This window comes from Trichophyton rubrum (genome assembly GCF_000151425.1).
Source record: "Trichophyton rubrum CBS 118892 genomic scaffold supercont2.3, whole genome shotgun sequence".
Taxonomy (NCBI): domain Eukaryota; kingdom Fungi; phylum Ascomycota; class Eurotiomycetes; order Onygenales; family Arthrodermataceae; genus Trichophyton; species Trichophyton rubrum.
This window is the reverse complement of record NW_003456426.1, coordinates 2397720-2419382: the sequence shown is the minus strand read 5'-3', so window position 1 is coordinate 2419382 and position 21663 is coordinate 2397720. Positions and strand designations below refer to the sequence as shown.

At 46.8% G+C, this 21663-nt stretch overlaps 8 protein-coding genes across 9 annotated transcripts; 1 reads left to right on the top strand and 7 right to left on the bottom strand.

Annotated features, from left to right (window-relative positions):
• Window positions 1-1658: 1658 nt before the first annotated feature.
• On the bottom strand, window positions 1659-4135 carry TERG_03656 (arginine-tRNA ligase; the record flags this gene model as incomplete). The annotated part of the gene is made up of 4 exons (XM_003236563.2): window positions 1659-1665; window positions 1766-2179; window positions 2353-3650; window positions 3719-4135. 4 exons carry the CDS (start codon window positions 4133-4135, stop codon window positions 1659-1661), a joined length of 2136 nt encoding a protein of 711 aa, XP_003236611.2.
• A 582-nt stretch (window positions 4136-4717) lies between these two features.
• Window positions 4718-7945, bottom strand: TERG_03655 (uncharacterized protein; the record flags this gene model as incomplete). The annotated part of the gene is made up of 1 exon (XM_003236562.1): window positions 4718-7945. The coding sequence occupies one exon, from the start codon at window positions 7943-7945 to the stop codon at window positions 4718-4720; it is 3228 nt and encodes a 1075-aa protein (XP_003236610.1).
• Window positions 7946-8644: 699 nt separating this feature from the next.
• Window positions 8645-9795, bottom strand: TERG_03654 (NADH-cytochrome b5 reductase 1; the record flags this gene model as incomplete). The annotated part of the gene is made up of 4 exons (XM_003236561.1): window positions 8645-8794; window positions 8854-9479; window positions 9564-9709; window positions 9791-9795. The coding sequence occupies 4 exons, from the start codon at window positions 9793-9795 to the stop codon at window positions 8645-8647; spliced, it is 927 nt and encodes a 308-aa protein (XP_003236609.1).
• A 375-nt stretch (window positions 9796-10170) lies between these two features.
• TERG_03653 (uncharacterized protein) lies at window positions 10171-11002 on the top strand. The gene is made up of 2 exons (XM_003236560.2): window positions 10171-10319; window positions 10441-11002. The coding sequence occupies exons 1-2, from the start codon at window positions 10196-10198 to the stop codon at window positions 10977-10979; spliced, it is 663 nt and encodes a 220-aa protein (XP_003236608.1). The 5' UTR covers window positions 10171-10195; the 3' UTR covers window positions 10980-11002.
• Window positions 11003-11029: 27 nt separating this feature from the next.
• On the bottom strand, window positions 11030-15548 carry TERG_03652 (chromosome segregation protein sudA). 2 transcript variants are annotated; one of them, XM_047748132.1, is made up of 2 exons: window positions 11572-15548; window positions 11030-11515 (listed from the first exon to the last, which is right to left on the bottom strand). In XM_047748132.1, exons 1-2 carry the CDS (start codon window positions 13379-13381, stop codon window positions 11223-11225), a joined length of 2103 nt encoding a protein of 700 aa, XP_047604108.1. In that variant the 5' UTR covers window positions 13382-15548; the 3' UTR covers window positions 11030-11222. The 2 variants fall into 2 exon arrangements, with proteins under 2 accessions (XP_047604108.1, XP_047606020.1); XM_047749619.1 differs by having other exon boundaries at window positions 11030-15548.
• Window positions 15549-17236, bottom strand: TERG_12033 (uncharacterized protein). The gene has a single exon (XM_047751055.1). It carries the CDS (start codon window positions 16999-17001, stop codon window positions 16672-16674), a length of 330 nt encoding a protein of 109 aa, XP_047606019.1. The 5' UTR covers window positions 17002-17236; the 3' UTR covers window positions 15549-16671.
• Window positions 17237-17326: 90 nt separating this feature from the next.
• Window positions 17327-19617, bottom strand: TERG_03650 (uncharacterized protein). Its single transcript, XM_003236557.2, has one exon. It carries the CDS (start codon window positions 18754-18756, stop codon window positions 17611-17613), a length of 1146 nt encoding a protein of 381 aa, XP_003236605.1. The 5' UTR covers window positions 18757-19617; the 3' UTR covers window positions 17327-17610.
• An 80-nt stretch (window positions 19618-19697) lies between these two features.
• TERG_03649 (uncharacterized protein) lies at window positions 19698-21110 on the bottom strand (the record flags this gene model as incomplete). Its single annotated transcript, XM_047748131.1, has 1 exon — window positions 19698-21110. The coding sequence occupies exon 1, from the start codon at window positions 20022-20024 to the stop codon at window positions 19698-19700; it is 327 nt and encodes a 108-aa protein (XP_047604107.1). The 5' UTR covers window positions 20025-21110.
• Window positions 21111-21663: the final 553 nt, after the last annotated feature.

Sequence of the window (21663 nt, the reverse complement as noted above, 5' to 3'; positions counted from 1 at the left end):
GCTAGGATGAGCAGCAGGAGAGAATTGTGAGGCAGAAAGAAAGCAGAGAAAGTGAAAAAAGAAACACAAACACAGCCTTATACGTTAAGGAAGACGCCTATGGAGCCATGTTGAAGAAAAGGCTGTGTTCCTCGCTGTTACATCTGACGTTGAGTTGGCTCTTGGATTGGGATACAGACTGAGAATCAGGGAGAGCAGAGACAGAGAGGACAGGATAGCCACGCAGCAGGAGAGGACTAGTCAAGGGAGGAATCGGCTAGTTACAGGTTCTGACACACAGGACGAGCGAGATCTACTGGGATGTTCGACTGTTATCCCCTGCCATGCAGTCTCTCTCTCTCTGCCTCTCTCTCCCTCACTTAAAAAAGCCGAGTCGATGGGCGATTGACGAGGGGTAAATATCGACAAGCCGTTTTACTTCGGAATGATGACATCGTGTGAAGGAAGAAAGAGGAGCTAGCGAGTTATCTTTTTCACCAGTGGGTCGAGTTTAAGCCGACTCTTAGCTGGAGTCTGGAAAACTTCCCTTGATCCACCGTTTACCATAAAAAGCTGATGTTTCTATACTAAGCTGATACTAAACATAACTTTTCGGTTTTTGGCAGAGGAGACGGCGTCAACAAAGACAGCACTGCCGACAGGATATACACAAGAATAGCCCTCAACGCTTCCCATATTATTCAAGCTTACGAAGACCGAAGGCCTTCTCGCCGACATTTCAGCCCATCCAGCCCCCCACGAATGAACGTGGTCCGGTGAGCCTGAACATTCAAAAGGCCAAAATTATAAATATCAACCAGTATGTAACGAAATACACAGGTCATACCAGGCCCTAAAAAAAAAGAAGCAAAACCACTCCCTTCTCCAGTCCCTTGGCCAGGCGAAGGAGAGTGAAAAAAAGGAAAGAAGGCCTTTTTTTTTTTCTCATGATCCGATGCTGCCACGATTGGGCTGCAAGATTTAGGCTTTCACACACTTGCACCCAAGGAGCCATTGGGCAGCAAAAAAAGACACGATGTTAGCTTCACACCCTGGGGCGTTTTCCGAGGACGACTCTGCGGCGAGGTTATTGCCTGTCTTTGATTGCTTGGGCTTGTGTCCATGAGTCATCGGCCGGGCAGAGCCTTCTTCTTCCTTGCTCAACAACGTATGGAGTGCATACATGCATATTGATACAAGGCAGCAAGCATTCTACCTGACAGACGTTACAAATACAAATACATATGAAACCGGTAGACTTGCGGCAGTCGCAGAGTTGATGAGATAAGCGTCCCGCTGCATCCTGGGTGCATAGAGCAGCCGGATATAAATGAATGTGCGCTAGGCAAGGAATACGATCCAAATATCAACGTCATAGGTGAAGAGATGTTGGGGGGAGAGGGGAATGGAAGAGAGCTAGAGATGACGGGGTTGGGAGAAAGGGGGGTGGGGGGGGGTGGTTCCAGCTATCATTTCCCATTTATACTACTCTGGCATTGATTATAATATTGTTAAGCTTGTTTGGTGGAGTTGACTTTTACGCTTTTTTGATGTATGGCTTATCTTTTTTTTTTCTTTTGGTCACATGAAGAATTGTTGGAGTACACAAAGGGTGTGTAAGTGATGTTTGATAGTAGCTAGACCGATGCGATGGCGGGATGAAAGGGAGATATCTGAAATTACATCCTACGAAAAAAAGAACGTTAGCCCTGAGCAATGATCAACGATTATCGGATATCGAGATGGAGGGTTAGATGGAGGTGTTAAGACAAGGAACAGGACTCACCGCTTGACAGGGTTCAAACCCAGAAGCCGCATGCCATTATGGAGGACTTGACGGGCAGACTCATAAAGTGCCATTCTCGCCATCTTCACCTCCGGCTCGCTGCCCACAACCTTCAAAACATCATAGCCGGAGCTCAGCATGTGCGTCATGCGGAACAAATATGTCAGTATCGTACAAGGCTCCAGCGTCTTGGAAGCATTGAATACCACGTCCGGCCACTGGGCAAGTAGGCGGACTAGGTCGACGGCATGCGACTCTGTAAGTAAACTGAGGTCTGCACTGCCTAGCTCTTCCGGGTTGATCTCGGCCTTTCTGGTCACAGAGCAGACACGCGCGTGTGCGTATTGCAGGTATGGCCCTGTGTCACCCTCGAACGAGGTCATGTTCTCTAGGTTGAACTCATACCCGTTGATCCTATTCCGAGATATACAAGTTAGTTTACCCCATGTTCCTTTCGTCTGTCTCTTGGGTTGGATTCTCCCTAGATGGCAATGAACAAGGCAAAAAAAGAAAAAAAGGTGTAGAGTATAAAACTGTCCGAGGAGGCCCATGTATATTCCACGTGTGGAAGAAGATGCCCAACATACCGTTTACCGCTCATATCCTGCACCATAACTGACGTTATTCCGAGAACATCGGCGGTTGCCACTGGATCTTCGATCTGCTCGTACTTGGCTTGGTTCTTTTGCATGACCTCGTGCATTTTTTCTCCAACATCCTTTAGAATATCGTTCAGGAACTTGACCGTTCCTTTTCGGGTGCTCATTCCCCTAACCATACCGAAGCTGATATGCTCACAACGGTTTGCCAGATCCTTCTTTCCAACTAACTCTGTTGTCTTGAACAGCTGGGCAAGGTGAAGCTCCTGCTGAGCAGCTACAACATAGATCATCTTATCGAACTGGTATTCGTCGTCTCGCTCAACGATAGCAGCAATGTCTCGTGTGAGGTAGAGCGGCGTTCCATCCTTTCGGATCACGATGGCCTTTCCAAGCTTCTTTGCCCCGTGTTTTGCAAAGTCGATGATGACAGCACCTTCTGAGCTTTCAGAGACACCCGCGCTCTCCATGGCCTTGTAGGAATTCTTTATGCTCTCGTCCTTGACTTGGGACTCTCCAGAGTAAACATCGAAATCGATGTTCAGCCGAGCATATGTCTGCTTGTACTTTTCAATACTGAGGTCTCGAAATCGCCGCCACAGTTCAAGTGCTTTCTCATCTCCGTCTTCCATGCTCTTGAAGTATCGACGGGCCTTCTCATCATAGCTTGCATCGACTAGTGGCTCCAGCCGCTTCTCCAGCTCCGTGACATCTTCATTCTTCTCCTTTTTGGCCTTGATCTGCTCCTTGAGCTCCTTTATCGGGCCTTCCTGTGCAGCTACGTCTTGGTTGATCTTCACGTACACCTCAAACAGATGATTAATAGGATCCTTCAGAAGTTCCTCTTCGCTGCCATACTTTTCGTATCCGCTGGCAAGCAGGCCGTACTGCTTTCCCCAGTCTCCAAGGTAGTTGATTTTGAGAACTTCCCATCCTAGAATTGTGTATAGGTTGGCGATAAATCCACCAATGATGGTACTTCGAAGATGTCCGGCGTGGAAAGGCTTCGCAATATTTGGAGACGAGAACTCCACCACGAGTTTCTTCTTTCCTTTGCTCGCATCTCTTTGATCTCGTAGACCGACGTTTGGATTGCTTCCATATGCGTCTTTGTTTGCCAAAATCGAGCGGATCACGTTTTCGGTCATAGGTCTATGGCTATAAAAGAACTGAAGATGCGCACCAACGACGACTGGTGGCTCAATTAGGTCAGATTTCGGAAATTTGGCAGCGATATCCGCCGCAATTTCTTGTGGCTTTTTGCCCTTTATCTGTAGTGCGGGTACCTATAGCGTAACACATACACCATCAGCAACTGTCAAACACCGACCCTCTATAGCAAGACTAGACTTACAGGAAGAATCAAGTCACCCTTGTCCAGCATATTTGTCCATAGTATCTTAGTATAGACAAACGCCGGTTCCAGCCCTGAAGCTTCTGCGACCAACTCTGCGATATGCGCGCGGTACTTGTCCACCGGGTTGAAAGCAGGGTAGCAATTGGGATAACTCGACACCTCCGAGCTAACGGACTGAATCGACAGACTCGCAATAGAAGGGATAGCGTCTGAAGCCATGGTTAATACCGGACGAGTAGCCGTAGTCAATGATAGAGTCGTCCCGCGCCTGTCAATGTATGGTAGTGGGGTTCGACTTCGACCCAGGTTGCGTGGCAGCAGCCGACAGTAGCTGGAGAAACTTGATATGCTGATTCGAGGCTTGAATATGCCGGAGTACACAGTTGGAGAGCTTCGGAGGAGTTGCTGGTGCATCCAGAAAGCAGTTTTGCGCCGGACGTTGAAAGATTGAAAGAATCGAAAAACTTCTTGGTGAGTCAAAAATTAAAAGCGCGGATGGAGGTTTTGCCCCACGTGAGTTTATTGGTGCGAGAAAGCCAGCTCGGACTAAGCAATTGATAGATCACGGCAAGGGATGGATGACTTTTGATGCGGAATGTATGAACGAGAGACTTGATGAGATGGATGAGGCGGTTGTTTGAGATGTGAGAGATACAGCTATCGGGTCTATCTATTCCCGTTCGAGCATGGTCTTATCGATATCAATATGAGGCTGATACCCAGGGATTGGAGGTGCAATTGGTAAGTAGGGTTAACTGCCTATTCTATGGTGGCATTCCGGCAGATGTAAGTCACTAGATATAATGATACAAGAGAAAGCTCTAGATGCCATTATACAATCAAGGTGTTGCTGGGTGCTAGAACCACCAGAAGTCCGATCAATCTCACGCTTGGCAGGGTCTTTCCCTAACCCCTGCTGTAGTATGTGACTATTCCCTAGGACGAACAAAAGAAAAGTAAGCCCAAGACTGGATATATCAGGCAATAGGGCTTGTGTTAAGAAGAATTCTCCTCGGCCGTTATATTGCTACTGCCACCAGAGACAGCACAGTATGTTTTCTGGTTCCGATATTTCGCAAGCTGGATCTGGGTTCGGACATGATTGTAGGTGGTGTCATCGAGGTATTTACGGCGCTTGGTAGCGGAGCCGTAAAGCTGCTGCATCCGTACCTGCATTGTCAGCGGCGTGGTAGCGAGTTGATCGGCGGGGGTATCCGGTGGCCTAGCCCAGGCAGCATAAGGTCCGCTGTATTTAGGACCTTTACCGGGGCCGAATTTGTCATGCCTGACTATTTGGCCCGACTCAATCAGCGCTTTAGCAGCGCTCACAGCACTGTCTGGGTTACTCGCTAGCTCATCTTCAGCATGTTCGAATAGCATTGACTTGTCGTCATTCTGAGGGGATGAGGTGGAAAGTATGTGGATGCTACCGCCAGTATCTCCAATGAGCATAGTCGTCTTATCGGGGGATAATGCTCCAGATGTTATATCAGTACCAAGATTAGCAATGTCCCTGACGAAAACGTCCTCTGTAGCAGCCATGATGTTCCAGAGTTTCACACACCCGTCGGAAGATCCAGTATAGAATCTATTTGGCTGATCCCCCCAGAGTGCAAGCTGTACACCTACATCTTGCTCCCTAATTGGCGGGCCATGCTTAAGTTTATGAAGAATCTTGTCGGGATTTCTCCAGTCCCACACATAGGTTGTTCCGTCAGTACACCCAGCGGAGATGTAATTCTCATTGAATGGGCAAAACGTCACATCGTTGATATCAATACCAGGGCAATCATAGCTAACTATGTCCCTCTTACCCCTCAATGGATCATAAACATTTACCATTGACCGGATGTCCGAGCCTAAACCCTTGGAACGGCCACAGGCAGCTATGCCGGCAGCGAATAGAGACGACGTCGGATGCCATGATATATCAAAAACATTCTGTGAGTTAGGCATCACATTCACTTGGCTAACGCCAGCTTCTTCCATTCGCCAAAGTGCGAGGTGACCACCAATCGGAGGGTTGCCGTGCATATCCGTATCATCGGGTAAAGACATTCCTGCTGCAAGCAGATCTTTAGTGTGACAGTTGACTCCCCAGGCTAGAGATGTTGGGGTCATGAGTTTTTTGTGACGTAAATATATCTCTAATGATGAAGAAATAGCAAGGCCGTACTCTTGTTCAACATGCCACAGCAGAAAGCTATTCTCACGATCGGATCCAGTAGCCAATCGACTATTATCAACCTTCGAAAGCGCCATAACTAGGACCTTCCCAGGGTGACGGAGAGTGGTGATACATCTAGTATCCTGGTGGCTTGAAGCATCCCATACCTTGACAGTTCGGTCATAGCTGGAACTAAACATCCGGGTTCCATCATTGGACCATGCTACTGCACTGATAGACGTGTAAAGTTGGGAGTCGTTTCTGCTTCCTCCTTCATTTGCTCGTGTTGGGTCAAATAACGCTCGCGGCATCCGGTGATCGGGAAGTTCTTTAAGCCTATTGATAGCTAAATCTCCCACCACTAAGTTATTTCGCCGGTTATACATCATATTCCCAGGAGAACAGGACGTTGCAGATCCGGCCACAAAACGAGTACTGTCAGGAGACCATTCAAGCGCCACAACATCCTGCGATGCGCCCTTCCATGATTTCCAATGCTCCCAGTTTTCATTTGCGGATTTGACCAAGGTTCGGTATATGGAAGATTTTCCTCTATATACCCGGTATCCAAGCTCACGGGCTCTAATATGAGACAATACATTGGCAGTATCGTACGGCTGTAGATGTTCGTATGGTTTGGATGGATAAGCTCGAATAATTGACGGCGAGGTAGACAGCCAGCCATTTTTAGCATCAGTTAGAAATGCGCGAAACCCATGAGAATCCCGACGTCCTATAATCTCTATTTCTTGAGCCACTTCTCGTAGCTTCTGTTCATCAACTTGTTGTAACAGAGCTTTAAGATGGGCATTGATATCGTTGTTCACAACAAGAGCAGAGACCAGAAACTTTTCTTTCAGAAACCGGCATACGGTAACCAGATGTTTAGTAGACTTGATCTGTTGTGCCATTTCACAATTTCGGCAACCCAAAAGGAATTCATGTATATCCACGGTGTATCGTGAAAGGACCAGTTTTACTTCATGAAAAGTAGCTAGTCTCTGAAGCAGACCCCCAATTTCACCGCAACCAAACAATTGCTGAGTATACTCGGTAATAAGGTCCTGGATACAGCCTTCGTTCCGTGTTTTCTCCCCGCTTCTCATATAGCGGTAGAGAGCGTTCAATTCATTCATGCATAGGTCAGCATGTAATAAAGTCCCTTCGCAACTAATATTGGTATGCTTCTTCGTCTTTAAAAGGGATTCAAGGTCCTTTCTCTCCTTCAGAGAGCAGTAAGGTGCATACTCAGATGCAAAGTCATCCAGGGGCTCCTTTACCACAATGTGAGTAGCGGAGCGGTAACATACACGGCCCGACCCATTCAACGGTTCGGACACTGAATTAAGAGAAGAAGGTGGAGGCGAGAGTGGCTTGCTGACTAGACAGTTTTCTTCATTTTGATTCTGCGGACTACAGTCCCCCGGGGTACGTCCGTAGTATTTAAGAGGGGCTTTTTTTCGCCTTAATGACCGAGATGCTGGGGGTATCGGAGCCTCAATAAAATCAGAAAATGGAGAATTTTCCCTCTTTATTCTTTTAGTGTTCCTGCGCTTTAATCTTGTTGATGGATGGGAAATATGTCTGTCTGCAGGTAGTCCAGTTGTTTGAGGTGTTCCGTCAGGTATTTCCACCCCAGGATGAAGCGAAGACGTTGCTATCTGTGAAGGTGGACTTTCTGACTGCGTTTGTGCTCGATTGTATATTCTGGAACTGTGGTCGTCTCTCTTTCTACTCCCCCCTGATGCCGTGGACGTCTCAATGGATTCAGCTTGTCGTTTTGTAGGGATAACGGGGGAGTCTCGTGAGATACTCTCTGTGGAAGCATCATTATTATGGTTTCTAAAGGACAAAAAACTGCCTAAAAGTGCATTCGCTTTCTGGCTAACTCGTTCGATATCCGACTCGCTTTCTGATAGTGAGATCGAGGCTGAACTGGCGTTTTCTGGAGGCACTGCGGCGGCGCCGGTGCTGTTTCTCGAGGTAGCGGGCCTCGTTTTCCTGACAATAGGCCTGCTGCTCTTTTGACCTTCCGTCTTTCTATTTCGAAGGGGCATTTATCCTTAGTTTATCCGTTCCTCTGCTATGCAACAGCTTCTCTCAGGCCACGGGGCCCAATGCACCTATGAAGAAGGGTTAGTTATGAGTCGAGCCGCACGCATTACTTAGCAGAGTACAATTAGCAAAGATGACTATCAGCTTCAGTAACTCACCAGTATCGCCCCAGTCGCTCAGGAGGAGTAGCTGTCAGTAGCTGGAACTGCGGTTTGTGTTCTTTGGTGTTTGATGGCCGACGCGAGCTGGATATAAGCGTAGAAGGCTTATCGTCTTGCCGCGGTCTTGGCGCCGGCGAGATAACAAGGAGCTTATTAGTCAAGGACATACAAGGCAAGGCGGTATGAACGAATTGTTCTTTGACTCATTGAAGACGTGGGCGTTTTATTGTTTAACAGGACTGGTGACAATACTCGTAGGATAGCTTACGGTGATTATACAAGTGAGATCAAAAAGACATCAATCACATCGGATTTGGTAATCGTTGAATATGTTCGGCGTTACAAAGCAGTGAATGATCCAGCCATGGAGTGAACAAATCAATTAAAATTAGATAGAGTTACATACTCATGCCGAAACATATATTCGTGTACCCATTATGCATCGCTAACCAAGGACGTGGCTTTGAATACATTTTTCCCTCCCAGAGCAGCCCCATCTATGTTTCCATACCGCCCATACCAAGGAAATGGGAGACATGCTTAGAAGCAGAAAACTTGGTCCTCGAGTTTGCTGACGAGGTTGGCCTTTTTGTAACCCAAAGACTCTGTGGCCTTCTTCATGGCGCTAACCATAGGGGGCGGGCCACAGATCATGATTTTGATATCGTCCGCTGGCGCAGGAAGATGGGCCTAACAGTGAGATTTAGTAAAAAGTTCAAAATATGAAAGCAACTTGAAAGAGTACTAGCCTTGATCATGCTTGGGGTAACAAAGCCGACACCGCCTTGCCACATTTCCGGAGGATTGTTCAAAACGTAGTGAACACGGAAAGCCTTGTCAGTTTTGGCAAGTTCATCAAGCTCTTCCTTCAAAAGAATATCCTCCACATTTACGTTTGCAAAAATAAGGTCAACCTGCGTGGTGTCGTTTCCTCCGTTGCTTGGTCTGCCCTTGACGATTGCCTTGATAACCTGAAGCATTGGTGTAATACCGGTACCTCCGGCAATCATTCCAATATGTCGGGCCATGTTAGGAGTATAGACCATGGCACCCTTTGGTCCACGGACTTTCATCGTGTCTCCGATTTTCAGGGTAGTCATGTGCTTGGAGATGTTCCCCTGAGGATATGACTTGATGAGAAGGTCGAAGTATCCGGCATTGTCGTCAGAGGAGATAGGGGTGTAGGAGCGAACGATCTCCTTAGTCTGGCCCTCTACAAGAGCTGCAAGAGAGATATGCTGACCAATTGGTAACCCGAGGATGTCTGTGGGACGAGGGAGGGCAAATCGGTAAATGGCAACGTTGTGGGAAACAATTGTCTTCTCCTTGAGTACAAATTTCTGGAACTCGTTGGGTTTCAGGACCTTCCGCTGTCCTACAAGTGATAATTTGTCAGTATTATCGCTTGAGGATTGAAAACTACCACCGAGAGACGGGGTGTGGGGGAGGGAGCCATTACTGTTGCTAAAGATCTTGTAAGCTCCGAGAACCACGGCCAGCGCCACGGCGTAAATAACCCATTCAAGCTTCATGATTGCAGTTCCAGCAATCAGCAGGCCAGCAGGAATGTAAACACCGTCAATATATTGGCGAGAAGCCCATGCACTTAACCCACACAGTTAGTATCTCAACAGTCTAGATGCAACACTCGAATGGTACACCCAAAACAAACAACAAGGAACGGACCTCATTCTTATACCCCTAAAGCTGAGCAGACGGACCCGCAGCCAGAGTAGCGAGACTAGTTTTGAGAAGGGAGCTGTTTCGGCGAGGATTGGAGGAACCCGGGGAGAAAAAACCGATCACTAGCAGATCCAGCAGCAGGGAAAAAAACAGTTGGGATGTTTTCTGTGGCGTCACTAGTTGCTTATGTAAGATAATCCTCCGCGCCCTTTCCAAACGTCACTACGGATTATGTAAGAATATTATACTTTCAAGGTCATGTGATAGATCAAGTGCCCCGGGCTTGGCAGTCACTGCTCCACAAGCATCGACATCAACATCGACATCAACATCGACGTCCACTTCTTTGCTATACAACATACATATTATTACTCGGTATAGATGGGAGGATAACACCCAATAGCTGGAATGGCGCCGCAATTTCTAGATGGGAAGGCTGGCTTCCCCCTTAGTGAGAGTGATCGTCAGATTCTCGCCCAGACGGACGACGAGTTTATCTGCCACGACTGGCAGCAACTGAAGGACATCATAGGTTAAACAGCTCTCCAGCCAGCTCGATTACTCTGTATATGCAATGTCGAAGCTCTTTTGCTGAGATAAATTAATATGTGGCATCAAATAGAGGGCGGTGACACTAATTCTGTCTTTTATAGCAAGTAATCAGCTTGAACTGCTCAAGCGGAAACCATCCGATCTACGCCGATACGCGGCATGGAGCTCCACTATCAAAGAGCGATATGGGAATATAGGAAACTTCATATGCAAAGAACGCTTGCATTGGCCCATAGACAGAGACCCTCAGACCTTATGCCAGAACCCGACACCTTTCGCAGATCCAAGGGATTATAAAATTCTTCGGAATGACTGGCCGTACGGCCTCGCGCCGGATATTACACATATGTGTGTATGGATTAAGAACAGGATAGATACTACTCCTGAAAATGGAGATGTCACCGAAGAATCACGGGCGTTGATTGACGATTTCGTCCATAGAACATTTACGTCTCGTCTGAGTGGGTTCAGTGATGCCGCTGATAGAGTCATATGGTTTAAGAATTGGACCGCCCTGCAGAGTGTAGGATCTTTAGAGCATATCCATGTGCTTGTGAGGGATATTCCTGATAAAGTTATTGTGGAGTGGACTGGTGAGGAAGCCAGGGAGCTCTCCCTGCCAAATGGAACACCTTTGTAGAAAGTTATAGAATTTATATCGGCTCTAGTGGGAGAGGAGAGGGGGTGGGGGGCAGGGGAATAGAATTCTTGGAGCGTCATGAACAGATATATTGATACCGCAAATCAAGGCGGACACACAAACACCAGCGCAAATTTAACGCCGTCCCATCATTATAGAATTATACGCTGAGGCAGCAGTAGTCAAGAATAAAGGGAAATCAACAAATATAGCACAGATATACGTAAATAACCATGGCTGCATTCAAGATTTCTGTTCATCCACAAACTTCAAGGCCTCCTCACGCGAGACGACATCAATGGTACTGGCCTTGCTACGGAAGCTTACGCCATAGCACTTCTCTGCAACGTGGAGCATCTCGGGTCGGAATGTTGTACAGATGAACTGGCCATTGGTTTCTTCCGATATGGACTGGAGCATCTGGGCCACGGCGGTTCGATATTGGGCGTCAAGATTAGCGTCAATTTCATCAAAGAGGTAAAAAGGTGCAGGATCGCAAGCCTGAATTGCAAAGACAAGAGCAAGCGCGCATAAACCTGTGAAATGTTAGCCTTTCTTTTTTTATAGTTGGTCGTTAAATGGATATACATACTCTTCTGGCCACCACTAAGCTGCTGGATTCTCTGCTGATCATCGTGTTTGCTGTTAAAACTAACACTGATGCCGACGCCGATGTAGTTCTCTACGCTACGGCGAGCCTCCTCTTCATCGGAGTCCATGTCCTCCTGCTGTCGAGTGGCAGCATCGGTTTTCCTCTGGATGATAAGTCGTCCTCGACCGGCGGGGGCTAGCTTCTCGAATATCCTTGCAAACTCTCTTGAAACTTGCTTGAAGGTTCGTTCAATGGCTTCATCCTTTCTTTGATCCAAGATCATAATCAGCTCGTCAATGGACTTATGGGATGCATCAAGTTCTTCCCGACGTTTGGTAAGGGTCTCTCGCTGCTTCGTGAAGCTGTTGTACTGCTCAAACGCCTTCTTATTGACATGCGAATATTTCTTGAGAGCTTCATTGGCTTTATGCAGCCTCTTGACAATTGTGTTGGAGTCTGTATTTTTGAATTTAGTAAAGGCCTCATCAGGAAGCACGCCAAGGTCGCGAATGTTAGCGCTGCATTCCAGAGCTTGAGCAGTCAACGCTGCCTTTTTCTGCATACTCTTTTCCATGCGGCGTTGGTGCTTTTCGATGGATTTAGCGAATTCCTCCAGCTCGCGTTTTATATCCGCTCGACGCTGTTCAAGCTGTAAAGCTTCGTTGTTTTGTTGTTCTATGGTATTCTCCAGTTTTTGAAGTTTCTGGCTGAGTTTCTCGAGTGCCTTCTGTTGTTTCTTGACCTCCCTCTCACTCTCTTTCAAATTCCCCTGAACAGTCTCTTCGCCAGCATCTAGACCTTGGCCAGCTAGGTGATCCAGCTGTGGATAAAGGTTTTCACGTAGCTCAACTTCCAAGATTGATTTCCGGGTTTCTAGCTCACTGCGGCTACTAGATAGTGTGGCATGCTCTCGCCGAAGATCCTGCACCATAGAGTTGAGGCTCTCTAACCGTGCCTCCTCGGCATTCGAAAGTGCTTTCTCAAAAGGTGTAGCAAGTTCCTCCTCATGAGCTGTTATTTGGCTAGTGAGCGAATCAACATTGGCTTCAATATTCTTAAGAGCGCGCCGCTTTGCTTCAAGAGCGTCAGTTTTGTTGTGCAATAGATCCCGTTTGCTTTTGATCTCTTGACGTAAGGGACCATTGCTGGAGTGGAGCTGCTGGCGTTTTTGCTCTGCTTTTTGAAGATGACCAACTGCCTGTGTAATCAATTGGTCCATCTTCTCCAGCTCACGCCGGATCTCTCCACCACGAGCCTTCTTCGCATCATACTCGTCTCTCCATTTCGCAACGTTCTTTGTTGCATCAAGTCGAGACTTCCTTGAATCATGGAAACCACCAGTAAGAGCACCGCGCTTGTCAGATCGATCACCTTCAGGGGTAATGGCATTGACGCCATGACTGCGAGCATACTGGGATGCGATCTGAAGATTAGGACAGATAATCGTCCTTCCAAAAACTTGTTGAAAAGCGGGCTCATACTGAGGGTCATATTGCAGTTTTTCAATCATTGGAATTGTGTCACTAGCCCGAGGAATATTGCTAGCTCTCGGCTTAAGTCTGTTTAATGGCATGAAAGTGACTCTTCCTGACTTTTCCTTTTGCAATATCTCTAGGACTTTGGTAGCTGTCTCGTCCGTATCGACAACATAATGGAAAAGGCTCTGACCAGCGGTGACTTCGACGGCCGTACGATATCTATCGCTAACGTCAAATAACTCTGCAAGCGTTCCATAAACACCCTCAAGGTTATATTGCCGTTTGATTCGTCGTACTGCTGCAAGGCCCCTGCTGGTATTTTGGTCCATCATGTGGGCAAGTGCTCTTTCTGCTCTTTCTACTTCATGGGTGGCATTGGTGAGAATTGAGTCTAGCTTAGCCTCTTCTCTCCAGAGCTCTCTATACTCAAATGTTAGATATAGCACATGGAAATGAGGTAATACGTGGAGACTTACTTTCGCTGATCAATTAGCCTATCCCGTTCATCTTTTGCGGTTTGAACTTCTTGATCAATAGATTGAAGGTTGTCACCCCAGCCATCAGCTTCCTTTCGAAGTTTCTCAACCTCTGGCTCTAGAAGGAGGATGTCATTTTCTAGTTCTTGGATTTCCTTGGTTGTCTGCATTCGAACAGCCTTAACAGTAGAGACTTGGGCATAAGTATTCTGTATTTCACTCTGCAGCCAATTATCACGTTCCCCTTTGTTTCGGAACCTGGAAATTCGCCCTTGCTTTGCATATAGACGCTGTCTCCCTGTTTCAGCCTCATTCAAACTAAATTTCGCCTGGTCTTCCCGTTCTTTCATTTCGTTGAACTGGGGAAGCAAGGTACTTAGTTCTTCCTCACGCTCCTTGATGGCAGCATTTACTCGTTCGACGTTCGCTTCACGCTCGGCTTTTGACCTTTGAGCAGCGCTCTGGCCTTCTGACAGGGATTTGCGCTGTAATTCGGCTTGCGCGAGTGCCCGAGATGCATCGCGCCTATCATCTTCCAGTTGGTCCTTTTCCAGCTTCAGAAGCTCCATTTGTTGCCTGAGCTCTGCCTTTTGGGTGTCTATTTGAGCAATGTCATTCTCTCCCTGCATCAGCCTGTTTCTATTAGCGTCCGTATCTTCAACCCCAGCTTGTCTTTGGTCATCAATGCTTTCCAGAGCGCTCGCAATCTCGGCTTGTTCTCGAGAATAAATGGTGTATTCGAGGCACCGTCTCTCCCTTTCCTTCTCCTGAAAATTCCTAAGTTCATCTTTTTCTTCTTCAAGTTCCCCAAGCCTCTCGTTGATATAATCCAGCAATTCATCAATCTTTGCTCGTTTATTGTTGGTCTCGTTCATTATCTTCAAAGATTCCGTACGACGCGCTTCATAAACCTGAGTTCCCGCGACTTCTTTCAGGAGTACTAGACGTTCAGAATCTTTCATATTCGTCAAAGTTGTCACTCGACCCTGTGGGACAATGTAATAGGGGTTCGACCTCGAGAATCCAGCAGACTCCAGTAGATTCATGACATCAGACTTGGTGGCATTCTTCCGGTCTAAGGTGTATTCATCTTTCTTCAAACCGATGGTACGGCGCAGTATGAGTTCATCCTTGCCTGTTGGGAAACGGTCGTCCGAATTGTCGAATATAATCTCAACGTACGCTGACATAACCGCGGAACCCGAGCCCTCCTACTTTTATTAGCAGCCGCATATAAATTTGAGGGGTGGGCGACTCGGTATACATACATGTAGCAGCGCCTGGCGCTCTTCCCTTCCCATGTGTGTATAGGCATCACTAAGAACAAATCGAATGGCAGCAAAGAAATTACTTTTGCCGGAGCCATTACGGCCAACAATCACATTGTGCTTTGGAGAGAACGGTTCAATGACCGTTTGATCTTTGTAGCTATTATACGATATGCCGTTAGCAAAGGCGCTTTACAAACTGAGGAAATGGCTCCCCCCTCACCTACCTCTTAAAGCCTTGGATGATAATTTGCTTGATGAACATCTTTGGGGGTAAAATATTATGATCAACCTGTCATCGTCTGAATGCGCACCGGTGAGAGAAATAAGAGAAAGAAACCCCACGCCTCAGCGTCCTAAGAGAAAATGTAGCTCTCTACCGAACCCATCGCCTGGTGAGAAATGCCAACGCGTCTAAATTGAACAAGCAAGCGCGTTTTCTCTCTGCTTACATAATAGAGTTTAGGGCTCTCGGCTCGGGAAGATATTTAAGCGACCGATAAGAATATTACGTAATTCTTATCGCTAAAAAAAATAAAGTGCAAATATCAAAATCTCAGGCAGCAAAAGGTAATTCTCGACGAAATTCATGAATTACAAGCAGATTGTCGATATTAAAGGACTCTATTAATAGTTAAACTGGAAAATTACAAATTATGACAGGAGGCATCAAGCTGGAGGAAACTCCTGAAAGGAGACCCGAGGACAACACGGAACCGTCAGCTACTGGAATCCGCTCTGCAGACCCCGCCAACGAGCTTGAGGGCGTTGAAGAGCTAGAGGATGATGAATTCTATGATGATATTTTTGATGATGAGCTGGATGAGATAGACTTTGGTGCTTCAAACCCATCTGACTTCACAAAATCCTATAATAGGCAAAGGAAGCTAAACGAGGTTGCTGCCGATGCAAATGCCCCCCTTTCCTCATACCCAAAGAGTAACCCTCAGAAACCGACTGTCAATACGTTCGCGAAGGTTGATGATCAGATATCAACGTTATCACGGCATGCTGGAAGAATCAGACTGGATGATGCGCAGTCCGGGCTAAAATCGAAGGGTGGAAGGGGAGCAGATAAGAGCGACAGAGCTACATCTGAACAAGTGTTGGACCCCCGGACTCGCATGATATTGCTTCAGATGATCAATAGGAATATTGTCTCGGAGGTCAATGGCTGTCTATCCACAGGAAAAGAAGCAAACGTCTATCATGCAATCTCCCAGCCCGACGACGACAGTCCAGACCTTCATAGAGCTATCAAGGTATACAAGACCAGCATTTTGGTATTCAAGGACAGAGACAAGTATGTCACTGGTGAATACAGATTTAAGCAGGGGTATAATAAATCCAATAACCGCTCTATGGTTAAAGTGTGGGCAGAAAAGGAGATGCGAAACCTCAAACGCCTCTACTCTGCTGGCATTCCTTGCCCTGAACCATTATACCTTCGACTTCACGTCCTCGTGATGGGCTTCCTCGGAAATTCAAAGGGAATACCAGCTCCTCGGCTGAAAGATGTACAGCTCCAAGATGAGGACCTAGATTCCCGGTGGAAATCTCTGTACATGGAGCTGGCGTCACATATGCGAACCCTGTACCAAGATTGCCGCCTCGTCCACGCTGATCTGAGCGAGTATAATATTCTATACCACAACCACAAGCTCTACATTATCGATGTCAGTCAGAGTGTCGAACAAGACCACCCGAGGAGTTTAGAATTCTTGCGCATGGACATTAAGAATGTCAGCGACTTCTTCCGCCGGAAGGGAGTCTACACTCTCCCTGAACGAACATTATTCGAATTCATCACCTCGGTCGATGGCCCTCGTGCTGTATCTGGAGATCTGGGCCCAATGATCGAGGTACTGGAGAAGCTCTTCACCTCCAGAGCAGAGCGCCAGGAAGAAAACGCTGAACAAGCCGAAGGCGAAGAGAACGATGAACTTGACACAGCTGTCTTCCGGCAGCAATATATCCCTCAGACACTGGAGCAGGTCTACGATATAGAGAGAGACGTTGAGAAGCTCCGAACTGGCAAGGGTGATGAACTGGTTTACCGCGAGCTTCTAGCTTCGGGTGCAGGACCGAACAAGTCAGCGCCTGAAAATGAGGGGGTGGAGGATCTTGGTGAAGACTCTGATGTCTCTGGGGGTGTGTCTTTGTCTGATAACGGCTCCCAGTCCGGTGATGCGGATGAGGTGGACCCATTCGCAAAGAAGCAGCCACGAGGCAAACGGTTTGAGGACAAAGACGCCAAACGCGACCATAAAAAACAAGTCAAGGAGGAGAAGAGAGAGCAGCGGGCGAAGAAGATACCAAAGCATGTCAAAAAGAGACTTGTCAACTCCTCAAAGCGCAAATGAGCGTTAAGGATTCGATTATGTATCCTTTTTACATCCGCTTCGCATTTCTACATGGATAAAACCAGTATGCTTAACCCCTCCGAAGGAATCACTCTTCGACACCCCCCGTTTTGGGCCCCCCCCCCCCCCCCCCCCCCCCCTCCTTCTTCCTTCTTTTTTTTTTCTTTGGACAATAATCCACTTATTGGCTTGGATTTATAAAGGATACACGCTTTTTTGCCCGGGAAAGGGCATTTGTCTTGATTTGATTTAAACTCTATATTTTTGCAATATTTATCAATGAGTGGATGCATTCCTTCGATGCGGAACATGACACAGAATAGACAGTATACACGTCAGAAAAACTGGACTTCAGCAAGGGTTAAATGCAGGAATTCTCAAAAGGCCACGCTATCCCTTCGATTACCATTCCCATGTCAGACAAAAACGATATCAAGCTGAGCTCCTTGAAGAGTCAATCAATATCGACGGCAAACCTTGCCAGATACCTGGCCGTTTCCTTTTCCAAAACCCAGATATCGGAGAAAGTTTGAACTAACCATCGCTGTACCTGGAGGCGGATGGCCTCATCTTCCTCTGGGCTCTTTGAGTCCTCAGCAGCCATCAGGGCAGCAGCCAGGGAAGCTGAGGTGCACTGCACAAGGACTTCCAAACAAGTGACCAGTAGACGAATAGGTTCTTTCTCATCATGGAGCCTCTTGTCTTCAGCGATACAATTTGCGAAACGGATCACAGTTCCCAAAGCCCTCATTTCCAGCTCTTTCTTATGTTGGACTGTGTAGGGCAAGCCAACGACGTAATCAGGCTTGTCCCTCAAGATCCTGTTGATTCCTGCTCTTACTTCCATCATGGCATCCATACCCTTGCAAACGCGGTCTACTACCTGTGAGGGTTTCCAGTTCAGCGGCAGTGGGCGTGGTGGTGGCTTTATGTCGACTGTGAATGCCACATGGCTCCCGTCTTTCTCTTCAGCTGCTTCTGGACTGGGCACTACAATTCTTGAGGCTATTGCTCGCGCCTCCATGACAGCGTCTGGCACAATCCCTACTTTACAGCCGTCCTCGTTTTTGGCCTGAGACTGGGCTGGGTTCTCCAAGTTTTCCTCCGAAGCCTGTTCTTCCTTCAGCTCTTCTGCCATTGCCTGCATCGCTTCCGTAAGCGGGTCGCAGCTGATACCAGGGGCTTTGTCTTTCATTCGAGGGTCCACCATTGCTGGCGGGTTTCGAAGTGTGGGATACTGGCACGGCTGAACGCTCCCTCTACTCAATGCAGAAGCATGACATCTATTCAGAGCGTCCATATCACTTTGAGGCAGGCCAGCCGAACCATTATGATAATAGACCATCTCTGCGAAGGAACTTAGAGATGGTTCTTCGGAAAACAATATGTCGTGCTGCGGATCGGGGCTAGGAGGCAGCACTCCTGGGATATGAAGGCTGCTTAGTCGGTTGATTGGAGGGAGCTGGGGTGCCAATGAGTCTGACGAGTCAACTATTGTACTATCGTCCGAAACCGTGATTTGAACTTCTTCCTCGCTTTCTGGCTCCTCCTTTCTGCGGAAGCATCTAAAGGGGTCGCAGTTCATGCAGCAGCCGCCCATTGCTATGGTCAGGCTATTGACGGGCTATTGACCTTGCAGGCGTATAGATGAGTGAAGGAAGAGCTGGGGATCAGACGGCACAGTGTATGTCCTTTTAGATGGATTTTTATTTAAATTTCCCGGCACTGATGGGTTGTGGGCCGCTGGATTGCTAGAATCTGAAATACTCAAGCAAAAAGTCCGCACGCTTTTTCAGAGATGGAACAGGTCTCGAGTGTATTGTCCTGAATTCTGCAAGCAAAGGAGCTTCAATATAATGAGCGAGTATTTTGTATCTCCAAGAACGAGAAAAGAATGGTCTAAACATGTAGAAGAGTGTATACCGACACCAAACGAAGGACGGAAGTATATAAACAGCGATATCTAATGCAAACGATGGACGCCAGCGAGTGTGTTGAATATACGATGAATAGATGAAGGAAGCCCGAAAAAACAACAACAACAACTTAAGTAAGGTTGGATGTTGAAGAAAAGGAGAAAAGGAGCCAAAGTTCTTATTTTCCAAGGCAGGAACAACCAATGTGTTTATTTACATTTACAGCTTTTATTGAGACTTATAGAAGTTGCGTTCAGGATGTGTGATGGTCGTGACTTCCTAGCTTACGGTTAAGGGATGAAGTTGAGGCTCAACGAGTAAGGAGATTCTACTATGTGGAGAACGTTTGGGTCAAAGATTCATAGATTTCATATAGAGACTATTGATGGTCACAAAAGGAGACCAACTTCCTGCTTGCTTGATAAGACTCATAAGCGCACATAAGCATCGAAACATGGTATAATAAATTTGATATAAAGGGTAATATATGCAAAGAATTTCAAAGAATCCAGAAGAAAGTCGAAAAAAAGAAAGTTCATGATAACGTCATGTCGAGCCGGTCGGTCGTTTGGTCGGACTGTAAGGCGCCGGGTCGTCGTCATATTGAGGGAATGTCGGAGCCCCTTTACTTGTGTTTGGCTGGGGCAAGAGTTGGAGGCTGTGGCTCTGGCAGCCTCACCTTTCGAATGACGAAAGGCTTTGGACCAAGTTTTCCATCTTTGCCGAGTAAGAGATTGGGAAACAAGGCGGTCTTCGCTGGCTTTGCGGCCTTCTGGACTTTTGTTGGCCGCGGTTTGGGCTGAGGAACAGCCCCGATGGTGGTGGCCGCCTTCTTAGGTTTGGCGGCTGGGGCGACTGGCTCGTATCTGCCAGTCTTCTCGTTGAAAATTGCTATCGCATTGTGGAAGGGTAGGCGATAGTCCTTCTCCTTTGGCTTGAGTCCAGCACCCATTTTGGCTTGCTGGATCTGCAACGAGGTTAATGTTAGAAACACAGACAAGAGGATTGTGTGAGTGAATATATGATGCCAGCATACCTTGGAGAATGTATGAATGTATAAAATTTATATATTCGAGGATATGCTCTTGGTGTAGGGCACGAGCGTGGACAGTCAAGTATGTCTGCAGGATGTAGAAGTTGTTGGTGAGGAGATGAAGAGAAAAAGATGAATTGGGGGGCGAAAGGAGTGTTTGAGGGCTTTTATAGTGCAGATGAGAGTCATACCTACACAACCATGGTACAGTAGAACCATATTATGTCCTCATCGAAGAGTTGTCCTGCTATGACGTTTTGGACTCGAACGAAGAGTTGTCACCGTCATACCACAGGAATACAGAGTCAGCAGAAGACTCAGGAGATGCTAGCCCCAGCATAGTTGCCGCACAGCTAAATGGCTATTTCCGTGTTTCTTGAATGAGCTGGAATAGCTGAGCCATTTGAGATGGCTGGCGAGCCTTGAAAACCGGCCATCAGCGAGTGAGACTATGCATATCATATATTTTTGGGTAAATATTGCATCATTACTTTTTAATCGGCTAAAAAGAGCGGTTAGCGGCCATTATCAAGTCGTGGTGGTGGCGTGAGGACGCGAGAGACCTTGCGATAGACTCACTTTCAGTCGATGGACTTAGGGTATAAAAGGCTAATTTGAGAAATGACATAATCGATCTCCTGAGCCAACATCGACGTAAGCTACAACTGTGGTAGATGGTTTGACTACACACCAGCCAGGGAGGCAGAGTAACAGAGCTCAGAGCTTCCTCGGCGTTCATGCTCGTTGGCTTAAGGGCATGTAGCACAGTCGTATGATTTTTATAATTAAGTCAACCTGAGAAGAGCACATCAGCAAATAACACTAGCTATCGGAGTTCACAAAACTAAACATAAGCTTACCCATCTATTAGCTTTAAATCTGGGTTTCCAGGAATTGCCCGTTATAGGCTATACATACCCCTTTCCGGGGATACGCATTCTCCTCTGGGGACTTATTCGCAGTCATACTGCTAAGTAAGCCCTAAGATACGCAAGCAACCAACTATAGTATATAGATATATATTAGTAAAGGTAGTAATATTATATCTTGGGTTAGAATATAAAGTAAGTATATCATTTATGAGAGTCTACATTTTGATATGAGAAGTTGAGGTTGGTTCAAGCTCATAAAGCCGCAACCACTAGCTTGCACGTGACAGGGATAGCCCGAGATGTGGAGACAACATTCACCTTAAGATAAAGAGTTTAGAAGATATTCATAAGATACTGATTAAAGTGAAGTAATTCAAGTGAAGAAAAATAATTAATATATCGCTGTCAATATAGTTCTAGACTGGCTATAATAAACTAGGAGCATGCTGTATCTATAACGCCTAGAAAGAGGCAACCAACCATTTTGTGCTGGAGGACCTTATAGAAGGCGAAGTGACGGAGCATATGCCTTCCTTTTAGATTATAAATTAGGGATATTCACTAGAAGTAACCCCCTGTCCGTATTACCATGAAAGTGCTGGTGACATAAGAGGGTGTTATGTCTGACTAACTCCACGTTTCGTAATAACTGTAGCATCAACAGCACGAAACGGAAAGACAAAGAT